The sequence below is a fragment of the Diorhabda sublineata genome, chromosome 11 (assembly GCF_026230105.1).
Source record: "Diorhabda sublineata isolate icDioSubl1.1 chromosome 11, icDioSubl1.1, whole genome shotgun sequence".
Lineage (NCBI taxonomy): Eukaryota > Metazoa > Arthropoda > Insecta > Coleoptera > Chrysomelidae > Diorhabda > Diorhabda sublineata.
This window is the reverse complement of record NC_079484.1, coordinates 7253278-7281057: the sequence shown is the minus strand read 5'-3', so window position 1 is coordinate 7281057 and position 27780 is coordinate 7253278. Positions and strand designations below refer to the sequence as shown.

At 34.5% G+C, this 27780-nt stretch overlaps 1 protein-coding gene across 6 annotated transcripts; it reads right to left on the bottom strand.

Moving 5' to 3' along the window:
* Positions 1 to 257: 257 nt before the first annotated feature.
* Positions 258 to 19378, bottom strand: LOC130450527 (helix-loop-helix protein 13). 6 transcript variants are annotated; one of them, XM_056788982.1, is made up of 5 exons: positions 19185 to 19378; positions 16252 to 16388; positions 6708 to 6837; positions 3222 to 3433; positions 258 to 1817 (listed from the first exon to the last, which is right to left on the bottom strand). In XM_056788982.1, exons 1-5 carry the CDS (start codon positions 19232 to 19234, stop codon positions 1711 to 1713), a joined length of 636 nt encoding a protein of 211 aa, XP_056644960.1. In that variant the 5' UTR covers positions 19235 to 19378; the 3' UTR covers positions 258 to 1710. The 6 variants fall into 6 exon arrangements, with proteins under 6 accessions (XP_056644960.1, XP_056644962.1, XP_056644963.1 ...); XM_056788984.1 differs by having other exon boundaries at positions 6729 to 6837; XM_056788985.1 differs by having other exon boundaries at positions 3222 to 3430; positions 6729 to 6837.
* Between the last annotated feature and the right edge of the window lie 8402 nt (positions 19379 to 27780).

Here is a 27780-nt window from a genome sequence, read left to right as displayed (position 1 = left end):
GAATAGAATATCAGTAGAAATGATTCCGTCTGTGTTTATGTACGAAATAAAGATCGTCCACTTCTTTTTGCGCGAGGAATACGAATAGAAAGATGAATGTTGAAAATAAACAGAGAACATTCTCAATATTCCACAGTGTAGGTAGTAAAAGTTCAGGCTAATTAAAAAAATTATATGTATGCATATGAAGCAGTTCAAAAAGTTGGGTTTTTATCATATTTTATAGAAATGTGAGGGGGAATGCAATGAAAAATCTATTTTTCAAATAAAGTTTATTTTCTTATATAGAAAAACAATAACATAAAAATTTTAATCAATAAAACTATTTGATTTCTACCAGATTCATTAACATCATGGTCTATAAAACGGTTGAAACCACCGGATAAGAGACAGCAGTTTGAGGGTAGAATATTCAAAATTTGAACTGTGATTCAATGAAATACACCATAGTAATTTTCAATGCAGATATACTATTTAAATACAATAAAATTTCGTTATAAAGTTGTGTGATTTCTTCAGTAAAATAAATAACTTATGTTACACTACTAGTTACATTCTAATTTTTCACTTTTAACATATTCGTGTGTTTGAAAAATCAATTTTAAAATTCGAAAAAGTAATTTGCATTTAGCACTATTTTTTACGAGAAAATTCGACTTCTGTTATTAAAGTAGTTCCTCTTACAAACTGATTATTCATTTAATAACAAAACAATTATCGTGTGTAGGTATTTGTTTGACTAAGGGTCGGTATTATAAAGTCCCTAAGACCATAGGTTGAGATGCATCTGTTGGTTGAAGCCGAATTTACGTATTATAAAAGTTAGCCAGGGGTCGAACGGGTGGTTGACTGTTGGTTCAACTGTAACGAAAGTTCAGTTTGAAGTGTCAACCGAGAGTTGAAAGGTACTTTCTAACCTCAATTTTTGTTTACTTTGGCTTGAACTTCTTCTCTCGAAATTTTACGTAACAGTTTACTTTATAACGATAGTGGTAATGATGGTAATATTTATATAATATTTAAACTAAACGTGGAAACTCGTTCTGTGACTGACACACTCTCCTCGGCAAATGTCAGTTCACTCGAATTTGATTGGTTAAAATTGAACTCTCAGTGCAGCCAACGCAAATTTTTCGGCACAAAGCTCCGGTTGGCCAACAGATGGCTGCAAATACGTTGTAATACCGAACCGATGTTAACCGTCGATGTAGTTTCGACCGGCCCTAAAGAACCCAGAAGTTTTGTTGGGGTTTGGTATATTCTCTTACCATTTTTTCAATAACATTGTTTAAAGCTATTAAGACATTTTCACATTGTTTGGTTTTACACATAAGTGTCGTCTTTCCTATTTTCCTCTGTCCCTAGTCACTAAATCATCTCCAGGGCAATATTATCTCCTTAGCTAGTTTTTGTTATTATCATTATTTCCAATTATAATCACGTTTTTCTCTACTTCTTATATTATAAACTTTAACAAATTTGTTTTCAAAACATGGAACAGAAAATATTTCTGTGATTTCGAAAAATCATCGAAATAATTATTTATAAAAAAACTAGAAATATTTTTTATGCCCTTATAAAACTAGCGACCACTTTTTATTTAACCCCTCAATGATATACCAGTAAATAGACTTGAAATGGGGTTTTACCATTGTATAATTTTGATAATCCCTCTTTTTATGAAAATATATTTCATTCAAGCCATTTTATTCATTGGTTATTGTCAGAAGTAAGTGCTAGTGAGGTTAAAGCACTACGTCTACTTGGAGTAACTCCCAAATTTTCCCAGTTGATCCATGATAATCTCGCTGTTAAATCTGAAACAAAAAAAAAAGATAAAATAAATACTGGGAGGAAATATAAAGATTGTAAGGAAACGTGCGACCTGGTTATGTACGAGGTATATTCACAATGTAAGTTTCGTATTTAAGAGCAGTTACTCTACCTCAAGTAGATGAAATGTACGCCATTTTCAGATCTCTGTTGCCGTCGTCTTCTTTGTGATTTTAAATGCAAAGAAAGTTAAAACAAGTGAAATTTGTCGACAAATTTGCAAGGTTTAAGGCCGATTCATAAATTTGACTTTACCGTTGCCGTTGACGTTTACTATTACAAAATTAAAAACATTGAAATGCATAAGACCATTCACAATTGCCGTTTACCGATCGGTATGCCGTTGGTAACAAACGAATTTTATCTTTTCCCGTCGATCTTTCGTAGCAATAGAATAAAACCAATCACATCCGTTTGCGTTTGTCACGTGATTTTGACGTACCACGCTAAACCGTGATAATGGTGTCATTTCTCTTTCTGTTTGTTTGTTTATGGTGGTCTTTTGGCTTTGCTGGTTTTCTCTTTTCAATAATATCGAACATAAACACCGTACTACAAACAAAAACACAATATGATGAAAACAAAACTTTTAGGTTAACTGCTGCAACACTAAGTTTATGAATAGGGTGTAGAATTTGTTACGAACGTCAAACGGCAAACGTCACCTGCGAACTATAACGGCAAACGGAAAGTTTATGAATCGGCCTTTTTACGCACAATATGCTATGAGTGATCCAATAATTAGAAAATGGTTCAGGCCGTGATCATTTGCACTATGAAGAACGACGCACGTCTTTGGTTAGTGATTGACCATAAGTTTGCTATGAAGTTTTCACAAATCTCTCGATTACTAATGAATGAAATTGTTGCTAACTTTAATTAGCTAAAATATTCTAATGAAGACGTTAATGATTTTGTTTTTCGCATCGTTGTATGCGATGAAACTTTGGTATCTTTTGACACCCCAGAAACTAAACGGCAATCAATAGAATAGAGGTACACAAACTCATGTGTACCGTTTCTTAGGACATAAAATGTAGGCCAAATAATCAATGCACTTGTTTTGCGCACGCAATTGTGCCGCGAAATACAAAACAAGCGCCTAGGATTACTCTCAAGAAGTGTTTTTTTATTCCACGATAATGCTCGACGTCATACTGCGAATGTGACAAAAAAACTCCTACGGGAAGTTGTCCAGGAGGTATTTGATCATCCTCCATACAACCCAGATCTCGTCCCTAGCAACTTTCTTCTCTCTTCTCACACCTTGGTGGTCAACTATGACGACGAGCTAAAAGACATGTTACTACCGTATAATCGAAAAGACAGCCGGCAACGAAATTTAATTTGTGGATATACCTGTTTTTTTTTTTAAAGCAAATACTCACCACTAGTATTCCAATTAACTCTATCAGCTTTAATTTCTCCTCGAAGTGATCGTTCTACGTAAGTTAGTGGATCGCAATCAGCTGTTAAAACTTCTCTTAATAAAGCGATATAAGCGATAGCTAGTCGAAGTGTGTCGATTTTACTTAGTCGTTTCTCGTAAGGAAAAGTTGGCACGTGCATACGCAATTCGTCGAACGCAGAGTTTATACTGCTGCAAAACAAATTGAAATAGAACATATTGTTCTTAAAGCCAAAAAAAGTCAATCATTAATTTACAGTCAGAAAATTTTGATAAGAAATTAATCTTCCTTATTCTAGCAACTTTTATGATATTGAGTTAGAGATTGAAGAATTTAAAGCTATAATTTGTATTAGAAGAAAGAACTCAATGAACAGAATTTGTGCAGGAGTAAATTATATTAAAACAATTTTGGAGGAAAAGTAGTATAAAATGAAAAAATGTCTAAAAAAAGACATTTATCTAAATAGGCTATGAAAGTCACTCAAAGTCCAATAAACTAAAACGAGGATGAGTTTATAAATATTAAGAATAAATTTTACAAACTTTATAAGGAAAATACCAAAGAAGAACTAAGAGACTTAAAGAGTTAAAACAGAAGGAAGTAAGAACGGGCTGTTGATGAAAATTAGTATCGATGTACGACTAAAGAGGAATGGAAATCCATTGTAGGCAATTGATTATGCGTGCCGACAATTACGATCCACGAATTGGCTCCACAGACTTTTCCCAGCGATGTTCAATAAGTACTTCATTGTTGGAGCCATTTTTTAAGTCTGGGAACAGAAAGTAATCCGAGTAGGCTGAATCTGGCGAGTAGATTGCATGAGATAGAAATTCAAATTTTAATTAATTCATTCTGGCCATTGAAATAACGGATGTGTGAGCTGGTGCATTGTCTCGATGAAACAACCCTTTCTTTTTAGCCAAATGCAGACGTTTTGCTTGATTACTTCAGTGAAACAAATCAATAAGCTCGCATAATACTCTCCATGGATAGTTTTTCCTTTTTCAAGAAACGAACATCCAAAAAAACCGACGCCATATGATCTTGCCTGCAGATGGTCGTCTGTACCTTCTTTGGAACCGGTTCTCCTTTTTCAGTGTTTTGTTTTGTTTGCTCTTTTGTTTCGAGTGTGAAATTAGGGACCCACATTACATACATGATTATGAAACGGCTTTATTTCTGTGAAACAATTCCAAACGCTCGTAGAAAACATCTTCAAGACGCTTTTTTCACTCCATTGTGAACAAACGCGGCGCACAGATTTCTCCAAATTCTCAGCGATGCACCACACTGTTCGAAATGCCTACCACTTTCAGTCGACGATCATCCAGTACCGTTTTGTGGATTTTCTTCAATATTTCTGGAATTGTCACCTTATTTGATCGACCACTGCGATGATGATCTTCGCAGGGCGCACGGTCTTGGTTGCAAAACAAATACTAAACAACGTGACGTCTTGAAATTCGAAACATACTCTATATATATTATGTACTTTCTAATACATGGTATTTTTCAATCAACTACCGCCATTTTTAGTTCAGGTGAGGTACTTCTGGGACCATTCTCGTATTGCACCTACCATTCGCAAACATAGCGCTATAGAGTGAACATTGTTTATCAAAACACTCGCGGGTGTCCTTAAATGTCATGCTCTCAGCCTTCTGTTCATTTTCATATAAAAAAATAGAAAAACCAAGCAGATAAATCAATACATAATGAATTGGAATTATGCTGATTATTCCTGTAAGTAGATATTTCCACAAAAAAAAAGTTAAAAATTATTAAAAGACATTTAAAAAACAATATGATGCAGAGCCTTTGTTCTGGTTTAACAATAATATAAATTGAAGTTGCAAGAATGAATTAGAAACCTTTACCTAGTGGAGGACTTCAGTGAAGTCAGAAGCCGAAAAAATAGCTTAAAACAAAATGAAATTACTCAAGTTACAAAATAAAACCTATTTTTCAAATCTATATTATATATAAGCTTTGCAACATTCTTCCACTATGCAGTTATATTTATTCACTATCTATTTATTGGGTAGATTTTGGGAATGAAAAAACCTTCGCCAGTGCGACTTGGTCCATTATTACAACCCGCTGAGCCACTGCCACTGGCATTTGACTACGAATGTTTTAGTGTATGGAAAATGTTGCTGACTAATTTCATTTTTAATTTGTTAGACTACAGTTGTGGTGCAACTGATTGAATATCAGAAGTTATTAAAATAATAAACCAAACAACATTTATCCACTAATTATAATATGCATGCACTAAATAATAACAAAAACCAAGCTCAACCATTATGATTGATTTGTTTAATGAAATGAGGATTTTTTGAAGTTGTGGCCTGAGATTGTTCAGGGGATTTTGAGAAAAACTAATGATACATATATCTTCTACAGTGGCGGATCTAGAAAAGTAACAATGGGAGGATAACCGTGGAGTCTGGGGGTATGAAACAAATTCGGTTCTTCTGATCGTTCAGATCAGATTCATCCACAAACTTTAACATGAAATTCAGTGAGTTCTCTGTTCTTAGATCTGCTGAACTCTGAAAATTGATGACAAATTCACTTTCTTTTACTTCAGAAGACAAGATACGCTTTTGTCGATACATAACGATATCGCTCAAGCTTTCTAAGGTTATGAGGCTCTCTTGCATCTGAACCCATCTTGTAGATATAGTGCTTTGAGCCTCTGCTTTTTTTTTTAAATCTGCACAATTCATTCTCTCTATCTCCTCGGCCATATTGGCCGAAGCTGAGAGCAATGTTGAAACGATTCAATTCCCATTGGGGGTCACAATATTTGGTGATACGAAAGTTTAAGAAGTGACTGAAACAGTAGGTGTAAATTATTGAAAATTGTTGCTGAAAAATTAAGGTTTGCACGCTATGTAACTAATCTAACATATTATCTTCACCATGATAGTCTCAACCCCATAGGAAATCGTAGGACAACCCAAACTTGGATATTTCTAGTCAATCGTCTACGTTTTCATTGATATAAGCTTTAAAAAATCAAAAAATTCTTACATTATCCTACAGTCTTCCATGTCGACAACAAAAGAACTTGACCTTATGAACACTTCCTACTATTCTTAAGTCTTGAATGTTTAGCCGTTTTTATTCGACCATCAACCAACAATAAATTGAATGGAATTTAAAATAGATCCGAACATTAAGTTCTACATAATCTTCTGTTATCGACAGAATGTTAATTTTTGAGATTTACATTTTATCCAATGTAAGTTTAGGGGAATACAGTCCCAGTAGTCCGCCAATATAGATCCGCCGGATTTTCTACTTGGTAGATATTCCGGGGGGGGGGGTGATATAATTACTAGAGATAATAATAATCAAAACTCAAATAAAAATAACTTATACTAACATAGGAGCAATCAGTAACATAAGTACACACAGCTAGCAATGCATCACATATTAAGATAGGTGTACCCGGTGGGTCCAATAGCAGACCTCAGCATCCTTTTTCGTTCTCTAATGTTGGCAGCGTGTCTTTGAACTCTGTAAGGCGAGGATCCATAGTAGTCCGCAGAACTAGAAAGAGGTCCACTACATTGACTGTCTACAAGTGAAAAAAAAGTCGCTTAGTAGATTCATTCATTGTATATGTCGATAATTTAGATAAAATTTGTACAAAAACCGTTAATGAGAATAATAATAATCACGCCTATGAAATTTAGAGAATTATATAAGATAAAGTGTGTCAGAAATTTAGAATTAAAAGCTTAGAAAGCGCGTGAAGATAAAATCATTTTGGTATATTGATGATGAAAAAAATAGTAATTTTTAATGATGTATCGACAATAGTAAATCATTTTTTATCTCTTTGTAGAATACACATACTTGAAAAGACAATTTTTTCTCATTCTATAAACTATTTTCATGAATAAAATAGACTATGTCCAAAATTTGTTCTTTACCTTGACGTTATATATGTCACCGTATGATTGTGAACATCGTTAGTTTATAATCACTCTCGCGATATTATAAACTGACGAATAATTGTGAACTGCAACCAACCATTTACAATTTTACGTAATTATTTCTCGATAGTTTACAATCTGTCAATGTCGAATCGTCAAATTGCGAAATAACATGCAGGGTTCATAATATATCCGGTTTTATCATCCGTCAAATTATGAACCGGCCCCGATTGGTGGATTCAGACACAGATTACATAGCAATTGTGAGCCATAACCCTCATTTTCTTCTGACACAACTCCACATATTGTGTGAACCACCTGTTTGCATTCCATACATGTATGTGCTCCAGAAGCTTCTTTATTGCAAATGTAACACACCATATTCTTGGTTTGAACGTTCTATACTTCATTGGCTTTGAGGATATCTAGGTCTCCCATGGACAATCTTACAAGCAGGCCACAAACTAATGATTTCTTTTGATACGCATGCAGTAAATTCACGTCCATTATCACTTTGAAGAATATGTGGACAGCCAACTTCTAAAAATATCTTAAGAATCTCGACTGCCACTTCTTTTGCCTGTTTGCTTTTTAATGGTAGCAAAAAGCAAAATTTTGTGAAGTGATCCTGATACTGCTGTAACCATTTGTACTTACTTTCCATCTGTAGATGTTTGAAAGTCCACAGATCTATCTGACCTCTTCGATTAAAGTCGTCAGAAATCAACGGCTTTCCGACAATCCCTGTTTTAGGAAAGCTTTTCTTTGAAAGACATGTCTTACACAGGATAAGAAATATTGTTATCGCAAATATTGGTACCACATATTTATTTCTCAAGGCGTGAACAATTTTGTCTCGTCGTCCATGACCTGTAGCAATATGTGCGTCGAGTATTATTTGGTAATATGCTTCTGTTTGAATTATTTGTACTACTGGATCTGAGATCTGTTTTCTTTTTATTATTAAATCCTTTTGGTTACCAACATTCATAATATCATATTTATTTGCGTGATGGTATTGTTTATTTGTTGGGCGCCTTCGTATTTTTTCACTTGTCCATTCCAACTTTTTACTATTTGCACTGTGCCCTCTGTAATAGATTTGTAATATTTAAATTGTTCTTCATCCACAATAACTGGTGAGTTTTGAGGAAGGTCTGGTTCAATTTCGGACATTGTTATAATTGGATATAGCTTCACAAATCACAAATAATAATATTGCACAAGTTTCTTATATACTAAAAATGTTACTTTAAATATGAAAACAGTGAATCTACTATTTAAAACATTTATAAAACACTTATTGAAAATCACAAGAACATTTGTTTGTTTACATTCAGTGACCGCCAAAGTTAGCGGCGGTTAACACTGCACATTCAATCAATCAGCGAACAGTTCACAATTTGACGATATGATGTTGATAGATTATAAACTATCGAGAAAATTATAAATGTAAAATTGTAAATGGTTGGTTGCAGTTCACAATTATTCGTCAGTTTATAATATCGCGAGAGTGATTATAAACAAACGATGTTCACAATCATACGGTGATATATACAACAATCACTCGAAATGAATCAAAAGCCAAATAAAATAAAATAAAATTTTTAACTTCTGTAACTTGTCCAAGGAAGAGACCGCGCAGGGAAATGGGTCGTGGCTGAACTTGTGCGGTTCCTTTCTTTTTGGAAATGTAATTGGAGGAGAACAGCACGTGATCTGTTCTAATTCACATTCAAATAAGACTAGAGATACCTCAACAAAATACTAAAATGCCTTTAGTTCCTTGGAAAATTTTCGCATAGACAACCTTCTAAAGCTACAATCAATTGCAACTTATCAAAGTATGCAAACTTGTGCGTTTCCCCAACAGCACGTGATCTGTTCTAATTCACATTCAAATAAGACTAGAGATACCTCAACAAAATCCTAAAATGCCTTTAGTTCCTTGGGAAATTTTCGCATAGACAACCTTCTAGAGCTACAATCAACTGCAACTTATCAAAAAATGCAAACTTGTGCGTTTCCCCAACAGCACGTGATCTGTTCTAATTCACATTCAAATAAGACTAGAGATACCTCAACAAAATCCTAAAATGCCTTTAGTTCCTTGGAAAATTTTCGCATAGACAACCTTCTAAAGCTACAATCAACTGCAACTTATCAAAAAATGCAAACTTGTGCGTTTCCCCAACAGCACGTGATCTGTTCTAATTCACATTCAAATAAGACTAGAGATACCTCAACAAAATCCTAAAATGCCTTTAGTTCCTTGGGAAATTTTCGCATAGACAACCTTCTAGAGCTACAATCAACTGCAACTTATCAAAAAATGCAAACTTGTGCGTTTCCCCAACAGCACGTGATCTCTTCTAATTCACATTCAAATAAGACTAGAGATACCTCAACAAAATCCTAAAATGCCTTTAGTTCCTTGGAAAATTTTCGCATAGACAACCTTCTGGAGCTACAATCAACTGCATCTACTACAAAAAAGCAACCTTGATGTCAAATTTTTATAGGTACTCTCTTATCAAAGAATGCAAGGACGCTGGTAAAATATAAAAAACGCTACGTATGCAGAGATGTTGAAAATTAATACTCATTAGACAGATAAAGGTAATTGATAATCAGTGGTCGCGAATATGCAAGGACCTCCCAAAACAGACCGTAATGACCAAAATAAGAATAGGTCGTCACTAAGCTTAGTTATTAATATAAATTACGTAAATGTGACGAATCTGTTTGTATAACTGTAACCATGAAATAACCCTAAAACATATCTTATTAGAATGTAGGCACAGGGTGTCAAATATAAGGTGACTTATATACTTTTCTTCAAACCTGTAAGAGTTATTAAGAAAAATTATCACAAAAGTCTCTCGGGAGAGCCTGTAACTCCTAGAGAGCGCGTCCCCGGGTGGCGGATAGGGGAATGCTTCCCAGATATGGGTGGTAGGGCGGAAATCAAATACGCCCCGTGGACCAACAGGAAAAATCTGCAGCGTCTGACCCAGAGTGGGCGGCTGCAAACAGCGACGGCTCCCCAGGTTAGGGGCGGCTGAACCTACACTCACCAAGACGTCTGGCCAACGTGGTGTTTTATGGCTAAACCCCTCTCATATGAAGACATACCAAAAACAATGGCCCCCAGTGCCCAGCGGCTCGAACGACCCTGGCCAAGGTAGCGGTCAGACCAGTCGTAGAGCAGGGGGTGCTAAGAATCCCTGGGTAAAACAAGGCTGCCAACTTCACATTGCAACTTATAACGCTAGGTCAATTGGAAATGAGGAAAGGTTAACGGAACTACAGTACGAACTGGACAGAATAAACTGGGATATTCTGGGAATATCAGAAACAAGGAGAAGAGGTGAAGAATCCATTAGACTAAGATCAGGACATATCCTATTCTACAAAGGAAGAGAAGATAATAGTTTGGGTGGTGTGGGTTTTCTTATCAACAAACGAATCTCCCCAAATCTTCAAATACTTAAAACCATATCAGATAGAGTAATATACATAACACTTAAGATTAACTCCAATATAACAATTAAAGTCGTTCAAATCTATGCCCCAACAAGTAGTCATGAGGACGAAGAGATCGAGGTGCTGTATGATGAAATCACACAGAGCCTAACAGAAAATAAGACAAGATACACGCTGATAATAGGAGACTTCAACGCAAGAATAGGAGAGCAGTGTAATAGCTCACAGTATGTTGGACAATTTGGACTGGGGAAACGAAATGAAAGAGGGACGATGCTTGCAAATTTCCTGGAAAAAGAACAACTATACATAATGAATACGTTTTTCAAAAAAAGACCTTACAAAAAATGGACCTGGGCCAGCCCGGATGGAATTACAAAAAACGAAATAGACTACGTGCTGACAACAAATAAACATATCGTCCAAGAAGTTGACGTTCTTAATTCCTTTAATACGGGCAGCGACCACAGATTAGTCCGGTGCAGGATCGTATTAAACACAAAATTGGAAAGAGCAAAAAAATTCAACAGCACGCAATACCGTATAGATCCTGATACAATAAGAGACAACAAGTCAATATATAGCAAAAGATTGACAGAACGACTAACAAAGGAAACAACATCATCACACGAGAGCTTGGACGAAACAAACAATAGACTGGTAAAAGAACTGAAAGAAACAACTACAAGTTTAGTATCATCAAAAACTAAAAGAATAGAAAAGTTTACAACACAAACCAAACAGCTACTGGAAAGAAGGAGAGAGCTCATTAAAGACAACAAAAGGAATACAGTAGAGTATGCCGAACTAAACAAAACAGCAAGGAAAATGGCCAAGCAGGACATACGAAAGTATCAAGAAAATCGAATAGAGGAGTTGATACAGCAAAACAGAGGTCTGAACATCTTTAAAAAAGAAAACGCACATAAAAAAGAAATGATCAAATTGAGAGACGGACAAGGTAACATAACAGAAGATCGAAGAGAGATACTCAAGGTAACAGAGAAGTTCTACACAGGTCTGTACGAGTCCAAAATAGACAATGAGTATGTTAGAAAAGCAAACAGTGACCATAAAAACAGGATATGTAACGTTGGCTCCGAGGATCTACCTGAGATTGAAGAGGAAGAAATTGTAAAAGCTTTAAATCAACTAAAAAACGGAAAGGCGGCAGGTGACGATAACATCATACCGGAAATGTTGAAGGAAGGTGGAAGCCTACTGATAAGAGAGCTTAAATCATTATTTAATACATGCCTAACCGAGGGAAGAATACCACAGGATTGGAACACCGCGATAGTCATACTGATATATAAGAAAGGTGATCCAAGCAACCTAGAAAACTATAGACCAATCAGCCTGCTATCACAGATCTACAAGCTTTTTATGAGAATAATAGCAAACCGCCTTGAATTCAAACTCGACGCATACCAACCCTATGAGCAGGCGGGCTTCAGAAAAGGCATGAGTACAATAGAACATCTCCACACCGTAAGGACACTGAACGAAAAAGTAACGGAATATAACATCCCATTATGGATTGCCTTCATAGATTTTAGAAAGACACTGTTGAATTTTGGGCAATTATCAGGTCAATGAAAAATGCAAGAATAGACCAACGATATATTGACATTATACAGACACTAAACGACAACTCAAAAATGAAAGTAAGGCTATATGAAGACACTGAGGAAATCATAATTAAAAGAGGCGTTAGACAAGGAGACATTGTGTCACCCAAATTGTTTACACTGGTGCTAGAAGACGTTTTTAAGAGCCTACATTGGGAAGACAGAGGAATTGATATATCGGGAGAAAAACTAAGTAACCTAAGATTTGCCGATGACATTGCCATTTTTGCCCCAAACAGTGAAGAATTAGAATACATGCTTATAGAACTACAACAAGAAGCAAGAAAAGTAGGCCTAGAAATGAACATTTCTAAAACCAAATTCATGACAAACCAACGGACAAACAAAGAGAGTATAAATGTGCGAGGACAACAGATAAAGAAAGTGAACTCTTATATCTACCTAGGTCAAGAATTAACATTGGGTAAAACCAATCAAGAACTTGAAATTAACCACAGAATACATCTAGGATGGGCGGCCTACGGGAAGATGCGACACGTCTTCAACTCCAACCTACCCCTCAAACTAAAAACCAAGGTTTACATGGAATGCATTCTCCCAGTAACAACCTACGGATGTGAAACATGGGTCCTAACAAAGAAAATCTTGAATAAATTAAAGGTACATCAAAGATCAATAGAACGGAAAATGATAGGAATAACGCTTAAAGACCATAAAACCAATGAGTGGATAAGAAATAGAACCAAAATCGAGGACATAGTGAGGCGAATAGGTAGTCTTAAATGGAACTGGGCCGGACATGTTGCTCGAAATAACACCAACTGGAGCGGAAAAATAACAAGATGGAGACCTTGGGGGGAGAAAAGAAGCACCGGCAGACCACAACAAAGATGGTATGATGATATCAAGAGAACAGCCGGACTTAACTGGTACCAAGTGGCACAGAACAGGGAAAACTGGAAAAATATGAGAGAGGCCTATATCCAAAGGATAGAAAACGGCTAGAAGAGAGAGAGATCACAAAAGTTATTTGTATTCAAAGGAATTATTAGATGATTGATTTTTGGATTATACAGGGTGTCCCAATTCTTCAGTATCGACATCAACTTTGGAATTTTAAATGGAACATCCTATATTCGATAGCGTTTTTTGATTTAGTGGTAAAAACAAAGGGAATTTCATATAAGCCATATATTTCTGCACGGTTAACTGGCATTATTTGCAAAATGAATTTTTAAGCACTAAACTTTGGTTTATTTATTTTCGAGTCTAGAATATTTTTCTACTGTATGAGTTTCGAATATTGTATATAACAAAATCTATTTTTTTTTCAAATAGCACACCATACCTATAATAAAACGCTCATAAAAATAAGAATCATTACCTACACACACGGTATACCATTAAAAAAAAATGAGATTTTGTTTTTTACAAAATTCGAAACTCCTACAGTAAAAAAAGATACACAGATTATGAATCTAAACATATCTTGAAATACAAAGAACTTTTGTATTTAAAGTTTTTTAATAACATTTACAAGTTTGGAGGAAAGTATATGGGTCACCTTATGTTTGACACCCTGTAATTATACACATAGTAAACTCAACAATGAAATGTTCCAAATGATATGGTAACCGTTCTAGGAAAGGATTGCGATGTGGATAATATTGATAAATATTTTTTAAATACCTCTTTACTTAAGCTACGATTATATCATTATAGCCATCGCCAATGTGGCTAATACGAAAAAAAGACGTAAGGATCGGTCGAGTTATGGAGTTTAAAAAAGACTATTGGTGGATCAAGCAAATTGTTATGAAGAATTTATTAACATTCAATCAAAATACCAGTAATCTCAAGACAGCGCAGAATGAAGAATTATATTTTCTATAGTATTTTTTCTTCTTAAAAATTCTGAATACATTGAAAATGTTTTCTTATTATGTATGTGATACCAACGCACAATAGGTCTGATGCGCTAAAAACCTAGCTAAAAGTCCAAATTGTCAAGTCTTCAGGAATGCTGCAAAGCTGGCTAATTATGCAAAATGGATGTAATTTCTGTTGGGGTCTCTTATACACGGTTGGAGTATAGCAACGATGCGCACACTAAATATAATTGTGCCTGTGCGAAATGAAAATGCCAGGTAGACGGGAAACCAAGAGAGCCAAATTTTATTGCTCTTCCCCTTCCGTCTGAAGAGCCCCGAAGGATGACCCACCACGGTCAGTCCGCCACCAGCCTACGCGACAGCCAGTCGCATTCAGCAGTTCACATCCAGTTATCAGTGTTTATACAAAAGTGTTTTTTACAGTCCATTCATTTATAATTAAACGAAAGACTTTTTCAAGTGCATTTTATATACTGCGTTACGTGCATACTTTTATTCATGTATTATTGTGCTTCATTTATGTATTATTAATAAAGTCAATCTAATAATACTTATTGTTTATTAACATTTAACAACATACACTACGACCCAAAGGATCTACTGTGTCCTCCTTTCTTGCTGCGATACTGGAGAACACAGTGTTTACAGCTGATCTATTAATCCCACTCTTTTTAAAAAGTCTAGTTAGAGATCTTCGATTTGTATTTCAGGCGCTCCCAGGTGTAGTGCTCTGGAGCTCCTTATTATTTCACAATTCGAGAAAATGTGGATAGAAGTTTCGTTTTTTGTGCAACAAAATCTGCACGCCGCATTATCTTCTAAGTATAGCGTCTTCAGATGTTCCAGTGTCCCGATAGGACTCCTGTTAGTATTCGTAGATTATTTTTACTAATGTTGATACATTCAGCAGATCTATTCCGGTCCCAGAAAAGTCTTTGCTTGACTCAGACCCCGTAGGTTGGGCCAATAATTGGTTTTGCTCATATCAACCTTCTTTTCCCACGCATCGGTAAGCTCGTAGTGTGTAAGTGTGTAAATCAACAAAAAATGTTCAACGATTTAATGGTGTTTTGGATAAAATCTAGTTATGGGCCAAAGGAATCTGGGTACGTAGTTTAAAATCAACATATAAACTATTTTTATTAAAATCTCAAGACAAAAAAAAACTATAAATAGTAGTTTTTTTGTAGAGATATAAAATTAGTCACGCCTAGTCACGTTTTAATTTTTTTGCTCAAATTAAAGAGCATAGTATATAGAATCTACCAAAAAAATTATCTGCCCTTATTTGCCCCTTTTGAAAATATCGGAACTGATATATAATAATATGAAAAAATGTTGTCGTCAATCATTTAATATCTGAAGAACATGGTGAAGAAAGTTTAAAAGCTGTGTTTCGCATTTTCGAAAAGGTTACAAATCGCAAATGGAATGGAAACAAAATTTCTGGAGCAAAATGCTGCTTAGCTTAATAAATTGTTTTTATTACCCATTGCCTATTTGCCTGATAAGACACCATCATGGGATGACTCGAAATAACTTTTGAAATCGGTAGGGAGACAACTAAAAGAAGAAAAATCAAATCTGTTGAGGAAGAATTGGGTACAACTAACCGAAGAAGCACAAGAATCCAGAAATAAAGATTTGGAAGCATATCGGAGAAACCACACTATAAAATCGTCAAGGCAATTCACTAATGCAGATCTTTTTAGTATTTTACTAGTTTCATCCGAACCAATTATTACAATAAGGTTTATCATCGTAAATTCTTCAGCACTTGATGCGGTTGAAAACATCTGGGATTTGATTATGTTCTCCTCGGAAGAAGTTCAACTGAATTCACGAGTTATAGCGACAATAGCTTAAGATGATTAAAAAAGTAGACAAATTAAAATGAATTATTATATATTATATAAATCTGTTCTTAACAATAAAAACTTTTCATATACTTTTGACCACGTTTGATGTCATCGGGCCAACTGTGCAACGGTAGAAAAATATAAAATTTAGTTTGTATTTATTAACATTCACTTTCAATAACGTCTGGATAAAGATCAAATTGATTGATTATGTATAATCTTACCTGAATTGTGATGCAAGCTGGTCAAATAGTGATGCTGAAGTCCTGAGTTTGACGAAGGTCTTGAAGCAAAGACGCAGCTTGGCAAATCGGAAACTTCATCTTCAGATATGTCTCCTGCACTATATCCAAATTGTAAGCTTAAATAGAAAGGAAGGAAAGTGCGTTACACATAGGGAAACATCCAAAAGACTGTGCTTTAGTCATAGTGAAAATAGAAGGTTACAAATTGTGCACAGGTCACGTGCTCAAATACATGCAAAGCCAAAAAATATCAATTTCAAAATATTTAAATTATAAGTTTAACGCTGTTTCGATTCTAAGTTCTTTTTTTTGAATTTGAAAAAAGAGGTCGTTTATAAATAGTGCGACACGAATTTTTTGTCGCGAAAACCAATAACCACTCCACGGCTTTTCTTGTAATTCTGGCATATAGCAACCCAAATAGGCAAAAATCAGTGAACAAACATTCCTACGTCCCCCTACATTTCACACTGTGCCTTGATACCCCTCTATTTCTTGAAATTTTCTATTATATTTTCTCTTTTTACGTAGAGAAAGGATTTTTTATGACGCAGCAATGTGTATTTAGATCTTCTGTATTGATATCTAGTTAGCCTAGACCGGTTCCATGCATAAACAAAAAATTGCGTTACCATGGAAACGCACAATAAATTATTAGAAGTGTCAGTGTAAAGTCAGCTGTATTTAAAAGGGTTGAGAGGTAAGCAGATTTACGAAAATACCCTTGCTGATCAATGTAGTTCGTATGCAACCTTGAAAAATTGGACTGCAAGCTTCAAAATAGGTTAATTTTCTATTGAAGATGATGATCGATCGGGAATGCCAGTTTCTGTGTCAGTCCGCGAAAATATCGATGCAGTTCATGACATGAATTTATTAGACCGTCGAATTGGGCTAAAACGGATATCTGAGGCACTGAATATTTCATACGAAACCGTTCATCATATAGTTCACGTCAATTTGGACATGAGAAAAATTTCTGCAAAATAGATCCCCAAATGTTTGAATAATGACCAAACGCGTGCATTGCTTTCGATCTGTGCTCGATTTGAAAACGATGTAAACTTCTTAAACCGAATTGTTACTACGGATGAGACTTGGGTACATTTCTACGATACAAAAACAAAGCAACAATCGATGGAATGGCGACACTCTGGTTCTCCGAGATCTGAGAAATTTCGTGTCCAAAAATCTGTTGGAAAAGTTCTTGTTTCAGTTTTTTGGAATTGCTATGGAGTAATCATGATTGATTTTTTGAATAAGAATAGAATAATAACTGGAGATTATTATTATTATTGCTGACCACTCTACGGGATAAAATTAAAGACAAAAGACGCGGAAAGTTATCCAAAGGTGTTTTGTTTTTGCAGGACAACGCCACTGCACACAAATCTCATGTTGCCATGCAAAAAACTCGTAACTTAGGGTTTGAATTACTAGATCACCCCCCTTATTCACCAGTTTCACATTTTCTTCCAACTAGGAGGTAATAAAAACTGTGGATGTCTGGTCTAAAGACGTTGCAGGTTCGCTGTAATAAATATATCCAATTAAGAGGAGAATATGTTGAGTAATTTTGACATGGAAATTTTGTTTGGTTCTATAGTAGGTTTTTTCACTCAGTGTTTTCTCTAAAAATGGAGGATACATTTTTGAACCTGCTTCACTCAACATAATGCCTGATATTCTCTGTTGTGCATTTGAGTAAAGGTCCACAAATTCCAGTACACAGGTGTTTTGTCTTCAAATACTTCATTCAGAAGCTCGATTAGATAAATCACTTTTGACTAACATACGTTCCTTAATTTATGTTCTTCTATTGCTTATTTGATCTTTCCTCTGCTTATTTTTTCATGAAGCTCTAATTTATTTTCTTTTCTAGCTCCTGTATCTTTTGTACTCTCTCTAAATTACTTCCTCCATAAAATGGATGTCGTAAAGTTTAAGGGAATAAAAAGTGTGAAATTAAATTTAGTGAATGTTCCACGTGTGTGCCTAACCTTTAGGAACAGCGTTCTCGGCTAGAGCCGGGCTAGGCTTCGTTCGCTTCAATCGTGGGTGGACGATTAATTCAGTCAATAATCTAATCGAAAATAGGAGTAGGGGTCATGAAACAGTAAGAAGAACGTTGATATGCTGATTTTTCCTGAAATGTATTACAATGTATATTGTAGATGATTAGATTTATGGCATCATATTAGAAAATTAAAGTTATAACAGAAAGACCATTTAGAATTCTCAAAAGAATTTTCTGGGTGAGATGTCCGTCAGTTGGGTAGCGAAGACATATTGTTTTCTTGCAACCCCGTGTTCGTTAATGCTGGGAACGACAACCGAAACACGCACCGCCTTTTAGTTAAAGATAAAGGAACAAAGAAGTATTTCTTCATTGACACCAACGTCGAACTATGCATCTGCCTGTGCGAGTCAATGGATCTACGATCGCTACGTATAGCATGACAATATTTAGAGTCAACTTAGACTTCTTTCAAGATAAGTTCGCTTCAATAGCAGGTGGACGATTGATTGAGTCAATACCCTTATCGAAAACGCTCCTCTTTTATTCTTGTAAGTAAGAAATAGGAGGAGACGATATTGAAATATAGTGAAAGTTAGAGTGACGTTGATATGTTGGTTTTTCCTAAAACGCGATCCAACGCCTAGCCAAAATGAATTCGAACCTAACGTCAACGCGGGCGAGAACCTAGTTACCTAGTTTATAAATCCAGCTTAAATAATAACAACCAGTAGCAGGTACATCTTTGTTTGACGAGAACGGATAAAAAGTGCAAAATCGTTATTTTATCAAAAGTATGGACATGCATGTTGTGTGCAATAATTTTAATAACACTATTCATAAACACAACCACAAAAATGAAACAGAAAAATATAAATAATAATTGAATGCTTACGAAGGTGGTGAAGATGATGAATCCGGTAACTGATGTACGCGATTCGTCATTGTTTTGCAACGCTTTCTTGTAATCACCGCCGGAGCAATATTGACTAATTATTTAACCTCACTTTATGCTACAAAAAGTGAACAGTGCGATAAGCTACCAATGTTCGGATTACAACTAATTCTGACAATCATTAATTCACAACTGAGAGTTCGTCCAAACAATTTCCGTTTATATAAATTTACACAGAAGCTGAAAGGGGTTTGGTAACCGTATCGATTTTAGGGTGGGTTTTTCTTAGAATTGAACCTATCAGAACGCTTCATGAAATCGAATAGTTATTTACAAATAGGGGTTGGTTGAAATGCCACTATGGAGACCATTAGAGGGAGGTGCTATGTTTAAAGGATGCTCTGATGAATTATGAATGTTTGGAGAGGTTTTGTTTGTGACAGGCTAAAAACGAACTATCATTTGCAGATATCTGCAGTTAATGCGTTACGTATAGGGTGTGTCAACAATATTTTCAATAAATTTTTATATAAAATATAAAATGCAGTTCGATACGATAAAATATAAAAATTTAGATGTTATAACGAAAGTGTATGTGAGCAAAAATTTCTTTCATGATTTTTCACGTATTTTTGTTGAAAAACAACTAGTTTAATATATTTGGAAAAGGTATTGTTAACTTAAAGCATCGATAACTATGAAAAGAGTAAATTTTTTGTGTTGAGAAAATGAAAATATATTGAAATATGATCTAATAAATGGCTAAAACAATATTTGAATCGAAGTTTATGATTTTAAGGGTTGGTCGGATATAAATAAGATATATTGTTATTTTTACTTATTTAGCATCAAAACGATTTAAATGTTTGTACATTTTATGAAATTCTTCAAAATCTTTATCGTAAGTACGTTGAAACTAGACAATTCCCACACGCTTTAGTGCTTTTATAAGAATGGTCCCAGAAGTACCGTGCCTGACTTAGAGATGGCGGTAGTTTCTTGCAAAATACCACTATATTAGAAAGTAAACAATCTATAAAGTATATGTTTCAAGTTTGAAGATGCCACGTTGTTTAGTATTTTAGGCATCCATCAATACTGAACGTTTTCAGTGAATTTGTAAATATGGAAAAATTGGTCAAAGTTTAAACGAGGGCAAACGTCCTGCGAAGACCAGCAATGCAGTGGTAGATCTAATGATCTAATAAATGTTGAAGAATATTCATAAAGCGGTACTGAATGATCGTTGACTGAAAGTTCGCGAGCACGAGGACATAGTAGGCATTTCAGGAAGTGCAATACATCGCATAGTAACTGAAGATGGATGCCGCGATTGCTCACAATGGAACAAACACATAAATATAATGAAATTGTCACAAGGAATTCAATTGTTTTCCCATGCAAGAATTTCGTCATAGATCTGAATAAATAGTAACTATAACAGTGCAAAGTTTAGCAATGGCTTATGGCTTTCGGTTAACTAAACCTGGACATTTCTCCGGTAAAACCTTATACATTCGCATCAGTGTCCACTATGTAAGTATGATTTACCTGGTGCACGTTTTAGGAAAAACCAACATACTTGTACGAACCCACTCAAGACTTTTTGAATTAAAGAGAAGTTCACTGTTTTTTTGGGAAGGAAGGAAGCTAGTGGATCTCGAACGCCTATATCTCAGCAGAGCTACACTAATTCTAAGGATTAGGTACGGGCGACTTTAGTTTAACTAGTTATCGAACTTTGATTATTGTGACCTCTCCGCAATTCTTGAGACTCTAGGACTAGCGCCCATAGTATATACATATATATATATATATATATATATATATATATATATATATATATATATATATAAATTATAAAGCTGTCTTGCATATTATGAACGGTTTCTTACTGGGAACGTGCCAACAAAACACCAAAGTGGACTAACTTTGATATATTCTCGGAGCTTTCGAATACTTATGTATTCATTGTCTGGGAAATAATTAATTAAGATCTTCGGTGGTTTTGGATAGTTTTAATGCTTGTATAAATTTTCAAATTTTAAGAATTCAAAATTCAATACTCAAATTGACGTTGAAATATTGATTAATTGAAATATTGAATCAATATTTCTAATACAATATTGCTTTTACAATAAAAAGTTAAAAAGTTAGAGTTAAAAAGAGAGAAATGCTTTATTTCCAAAAATTGTTACAATTTGTAGTCAAAAGCTTGCGAAAACTAAAAAATAAACATAAAAATAACTAAGTAAAGATACAAATACAATAAAATTTCAATATACAAATTAAAACCACAATGAGTAAGTACTGCAATTTGTTGATTAAAATATTATGATTAACACAATGGAAAGCCTTAGAAAAATCACAAAAATTTGTTATAGTGGAATGATGGCTGTTTAGGCTAGAGTACACATTATTCAGAAGGAAGAATTTAGCATCATTTGTATATTTTTTACTTAAAAACCCAAATTGATGGTAAGTATTTTATATTTAAACAAAAATAATAAAAACCTCTTTTTAAACAATTGGGCGATAATACCAATTGCCTTCTTAAAGCAATTGGTAGAAGTGCCATTTTGAAATAAAACGTTAATTGAAAGTGGCAAAAGAGAAGGCTTATTCCCAAATTAATATGTGACGGCAATTCGAGGCCCCAAACAGGTTGGGTGCCTCAGCCCTGTATCAGAGAAAGAAATTTCAGTAATGTTGAATAAAATGGGCCAAAACTCGTCCCTTGAACTTTTGTAAATTGGCTAACCATCCCTACTTAAGTTGATTGAAATATCTGAAAAAGTCTGCAGACCCTGATAACACTGCTTGGTTAAACAATATTCAAGACCTTCCCGTAAAATGTTTGGTAAACGATTATTAATTATTCTTATCACTTCCTTCAAAGCCCGATGTGTTATGTTAAATTCGCAACCTCATTTTTTTAAATCATATCTTAACTGTTCATTTTTTGTGCATTCTAAATCCTCCTCGGAGAGAGGAGACAAATCATCATCCTCAGCAAGTTCTGTCAACCACTTATTAAGTCTGCAGTCGGCGGTAGTGCAGTCATTCAAGGGCCGTAGATCATTTTCTGCCGTCGTTGGCGATGGACTGCTATCATTTTGTTCTGTAATTTGAGGAATATCTGGTGGCGGAAAAAATTCATTATTTATCTGTCTAACAGTAGCAGTTACCGATACACAATCTACGATTCGTTTAAAATTTTTTGTCACTTTCCGTCGAAACGCAGCGCTGTGCTTTATTTTTTTCCAATTTCGTAACATAGCGATATTTTACAATAATAAATTAATGTTTATTACACTGCTGCTGCTCACTGCTCACAAACAACTGGTGTTAGTACTGTTAGTATTAACTTTGTATCTTAATAATATATTCTTATTCGACAATCGACACCGGCAACCATTTTGTCAATCGTCATCTGTAATAAGTTTATATATATAAGGGCAATTGATTTTACTTAAGGTAACCGATGTATATAAAAGAAATGGTTGTCCCTAACTTGGTTACCAAAAGTTTTTTTATAGGATATACAAAACCTTAAAAATCCCCAATTTTTTTAATTGTGTTTAGAACAACTATTATATAACTCAGAGCCTATATAGTTATGTAATTTAGGTAACGGAAAACCTTATATAAATTTGTTATAAACACATTGGTAACAGTTACTACATGTTTTATTAAATGGTGATGGAAACAGTTATACTACTTCTTTATATACCCACAAGTTACATATAACTGTGTTACTAAAAGATGATCTTACAAAACTTCGTAACCTTTTTATATAATTTCTATACCTTTATATAGTCTTTATATAACTAGGAATCACCATAAGTTACAGAAAATGTTTATTGAGATTGAAGTAAGTATTGAAGATATTTCGATGAAGAAGGCTTATTTCTTAGATCATTCACCATGTTCCATTAGAGAAAGGGGTTTATTTTGCATATTTTTCATACGCCTGAGGAGACAAAAATTGGATCCCAGACTAGTTAGTGTTTTTATGAGTCTAAAAAATTCGAAGTCTACATCACCAGAGAGAAAGTTCCAGTCAGTTGTTTGACAACGGTGCTTGAAGTTTTGAAAACTTGTTAACACTGCTTCATGCGTCCTGAATTAAAGACAGTACAGTCTGTGGATTCTAGATCATACGATGACACGACATAGTCTATAGTACTAGAACTGGTCTTAGTTATTCTGGTTGGTGCAGTTATATCCATGACCATACCAAAAGATTCAAAAACTGACTGAAGACATTATTGACCAGTACTCACATTGGAATAATCAATATTGAGATCGCCACATAGAATTAGTTTGCTTTTTAGAGGTAAGGACTCCAGTAAGGTCAATAGTTTGTTATAGAAACTGTTCTGTAACTACAAACAATATAGAGGTCATAAGTCTTGTGGTAGACGATAGAAAATTCGAATACTGTCTCAGATATTATATCATTGATTTGTGTTATTTCGGAAATTAAGATTAAGACCCTGTAAAGTTAAAAGGACTGCCGTGCTAAAATGACCCAGGCTCACTCAAAAGAAACGTCTACCAATTATTAGTAAAAAACACAATGTATAAACTTATATTTACTGTTAGTGATAAATATATAAATCGATTATACATTCAATTAGTTTCGCTAAAACATACAACTAAGGGTTTTCAATAAATTGGCAATGAAAACAAATTAATAGTACATATATTCATAATACCTGATAAGCATTCAACTGCTGTTAATTCTTGTCCCCAGATTAATTGTGGGAATTTTACATCCCTTGTACTCGATCTAATCATCGGACAGATAATATATTAATTGACGTAACCATGACAAATAGATCTGAGTGCGCATGGCCGTATAACGTTAACAAATCACCACCAGATACAGAGGGAATTCAAAGACCGTGAAATTGGCAGCAAATTTTCAGTTAACGTCGTTCTCGTAGTTTCTTAAAATCAATGAGATCTCCTCCCATTTTTCGACCGCAATTCACGACACTCGTCCACTCTTTCAATAATACGAGGGTCGTACTTATATTTCTTTAAATATCGTTTTATTTTTCAGATGATACGAGATATGATACAGTATGAAAATGTGAGAGTATTATTGGATCTTCTATCAATCATAAGTATTCAATTTTTTCTATTGGCTTCTGTGGATTTAGTTTTGAGGATCTGTTATTTAGATTAGGCCTAGTTCACGCAAGCCATATTGTAAATTAAGTATGGACGGATAATAACGTTACAACTTCCAAGTCAGAATAACTTTCCACTACACTAATACAGCCTTCCACGTTTTCTTATTCTACACATAAGATTAGATCACGCAGGTTGGATGATGATGACTGTGTGGATAACTGATCGGCGATAGCGGATAAAGAAACTAATTCAATAATGGGTTACTTGGAATAAAACAAAATCGAGCTATTTTACATTTGAAACCTTATTTGGAAAATTAATTAATTTCACAAAACATCAAGCTAATTTTCAGCCCACTGATGCTCTAATTTCTTTAGCCCTGTCGAATTTTTGCTTAAAATAGGCGTTTACGAATGGGATTACGTCCTCGTCTAATAAAAATCTTTTTCCTGCAAGACAAATTTAAGATAAGGAAACAGGAGAAGCTCGCTGAGGGAGAGATCTGATGAATACTGTGGGTGGTCAACCAATTCCTTTCTTTCTTTTTCTTCAAATGCGTTCGTCCTATAAAAAGTTCTCCCTTTACTTTACGAAGCAATGATGACTCTCCAGTAATTGTTTTATCTTTTTGATGATAGCCGACCACATGACCATGACGATCCTAAAAAAATGGTTGATATCACTTTTCCGGTGGATAAAACCGTCTTCCATAGCAAGTTCGCCCTTCACAATCCACTGGTTTGACTATCGTTTCGTTTCAGAAGTTGTGTATCCAGGTTAAATATATATTAATGAATCGACGCAAAAAATCAATCATCAATCATTTTACTTGAACGCCTTGAAAATGTTTATTCAAATACGCTTACCCATGAATAATTCTTCGGTCAGTATATTACGACAAACGCGTTCTTTTGATATACTGATAACCAATTCTTTCTCTCTAAATTTAATCCGCCTATCGTCCAGTACCATTTGGTGCATTTTGTTGATGATATCGATGATTTTTTGCCTCCCCTCGTCGTCGTCGTCAGTCAAGTTAATACGACCATGTTTGCATTCAGCTGTCCAAAATTTTACGATCGTAAATCATAATGCAGTATCTTCGTACACAATGCCTAACTGCTCTTTCATTTGCCTAGGCTTATTGCAAAACGACTCAATTATAGAGTTGTTAAACAGAAACTATTGCCTGATATTTTATTGAGAAGTGCTAACATCTTCAGATTAAGATCGAAAACTATTCAGACAACACTCGTAGTTATTTTAATTTCCATTATCCTCATTTTCTTAATAAATATCACTTTGAACAAAAATAACTGCGTCTTTTAGAGTTATTATGAATCTTTGTTTCTTGTAGCGCCATATATTAGAAAAAACTTGAACCAAAAGAATTATGAAGCTCTGCATTATATCAAATTAAGTTAATTATTTTATTACAGTATTAGGTTGTCAATAGGTTGACTGAGAATTAGTGAAAATTTTTGGTAAAAATGTATAATATACGAATAAAATAAAATAAACTATCGCGGCGAATTCTGTATTTATTAATTTAGGTACATATGTATGAATTAAACTGATATAATGCACTATATACTGAATAAACAGATAAAAAAATAAACACCCTCGTATACATCATTCCTAATTGATAAGCCACACTCCCATAAGCACAGGCAATATGCTAAGGACAAAGGGCCAGCGGTTAACGCGGCCTAGTCCAAAAAATATTATAGCCCTAGTTTAGAGAGAGGGTGGTAGCGTCATCCCCTGGGAAAATTGCGGAAATATTATTGTTATTCATTGTTACTAGTTTGTTTGCCGACATATTCAAGTGCGGCAGATTACTGTCATTTTATGGGTTTAGTTCCGGAAAGAAGTTATCACGGGTTTTATTTTATTAGGGGAGATAGGATTTGGATAAAAAATCCTATTATGTTAACAGGTTATATGAGAACGGTGTATAGCTTATTACTACAGACATTTTATTTAAATGACGTTGTTGTTTTCCGGGCGCTGATGGAAAATAAAAACGAAGTACAATATTTAAATTAAATAGTTTAATATAGTGACTAATATATTTGTAGCAGTAGCCAAATATGGGTAGAGCGCGGTAGAAATAATCATAACAAGTAATATTTCTCGTTTCACAAACAAAAAAACCATGAAAGAATACAACAACGTTGCTTAACATCACACAGATCACCTATTATATAAAATAGCTGGTTTGTGGTTAAACATATTTCATTTCTATGGATCAAGTTTATTGAATAAACATCAAAAATATAATATAACGAATGTAAAAACTTGTCTTAAACATCATACTTCATTAAAATAACATTTTCACATGAAGATCTACCACCAGGGTGCTGAACTACGATTACAATCAGGAAAAACGAAATATTACCGAGAGCCACATTTGATTAGAAAAGAAACTAGAACATGTAATAATGTTTCTTCTATGATGGTGGTAGAAACATTAAAAGGAAAAGTCGCTGCAATAGATGTTCTGGTCTGTTACAAAGCGTACGTCTCGGTATTTTCGCATAATTCCGGGAGTTACGCGCATGCGTAGCACAAATATGATTTTTCTTATGCGGCATATTAAGTATATTATAAACATTTGTCGAACCGAACTGCTACTGAAGCTCCACTGGTCATGCAAATGCAAAATTTTATTATTTTTCTAACGTAACCTAACCTAACCACTTCTAAATGCAACAACAAAAACAGCCAAAAGACTCTAAAGAATGTAATTCAACGCTTCACCACCTCCAAAGATGTTAAAAATTTAGTTCATGCAAACAGTGTGGCAGTGCAAGACATTGACTTATAGGGCACTCTAATTCTAAGAATTTTGCGAAAATATCAGCTTTGACAAAGCGTAGAAAACAGCCAAGACCGCTTAACCTCACTTTTCAGCTTACTTATAGCCATTACCGAGAAGGATGTAGGTACCAAAGTCTATTGCGCAACGCATCATTATTGGAGTTTACTCCTTAAGAATCGATTTGCATATGTGAGGAGTAAAATCTATCGATGAATGACCTCGTTATGTTTTTGGTGCGCACCCTATGATGCGCAACTTTCTAATTTGCCAGTGTCAACATACTTATATTGCTGTTTTTATCATAAATGTCAATAATTAATATTGTTATTGTGAAGTTTTCATTTTTATCATTGTGTTTCGCTAAAGTGAACTGAAAGTATTTTCAAATAACTATGCCAGAAAGAGGTGTAGATGATATTGCCGAACATCTAATAAACACGTGGTTGCAAGGTACGTTATAATTCATGTATTATATGTATGAGCATGTGCAATTTGTATTTATTAAATATTTTAATAATTATCGATGTAGTTCATATAAATATATATTTGAAAACAAAACATAAAATTAGATAATCAACCCAATATGAATTATCGAGCGCATCCACATAAAATAGAAAATTTCTAACC

Coding starts and splice junctions, on each gene's coding strand:
- LOC130450527 (XM_056788982.1), bottom strand. CDS start 19,234: ATGACGAATCGCGTACATCAGTTACCGGATTCATCATCTTCACCACCT. Junction 6,838..16,251: donor CAGCTTGCATCACAATTCAG/GTAAGATTATAC, acceptor TTTCACTTGTAG/ACAGTCAATGTAGTGGACCT. Junction 3,434..6,707: donor TCTGCTATTGGACCCACCGG/GTACACCTATCT, acceptor TTTGTTTTGCAG/CAGTATAAACTCTGCGTTCG.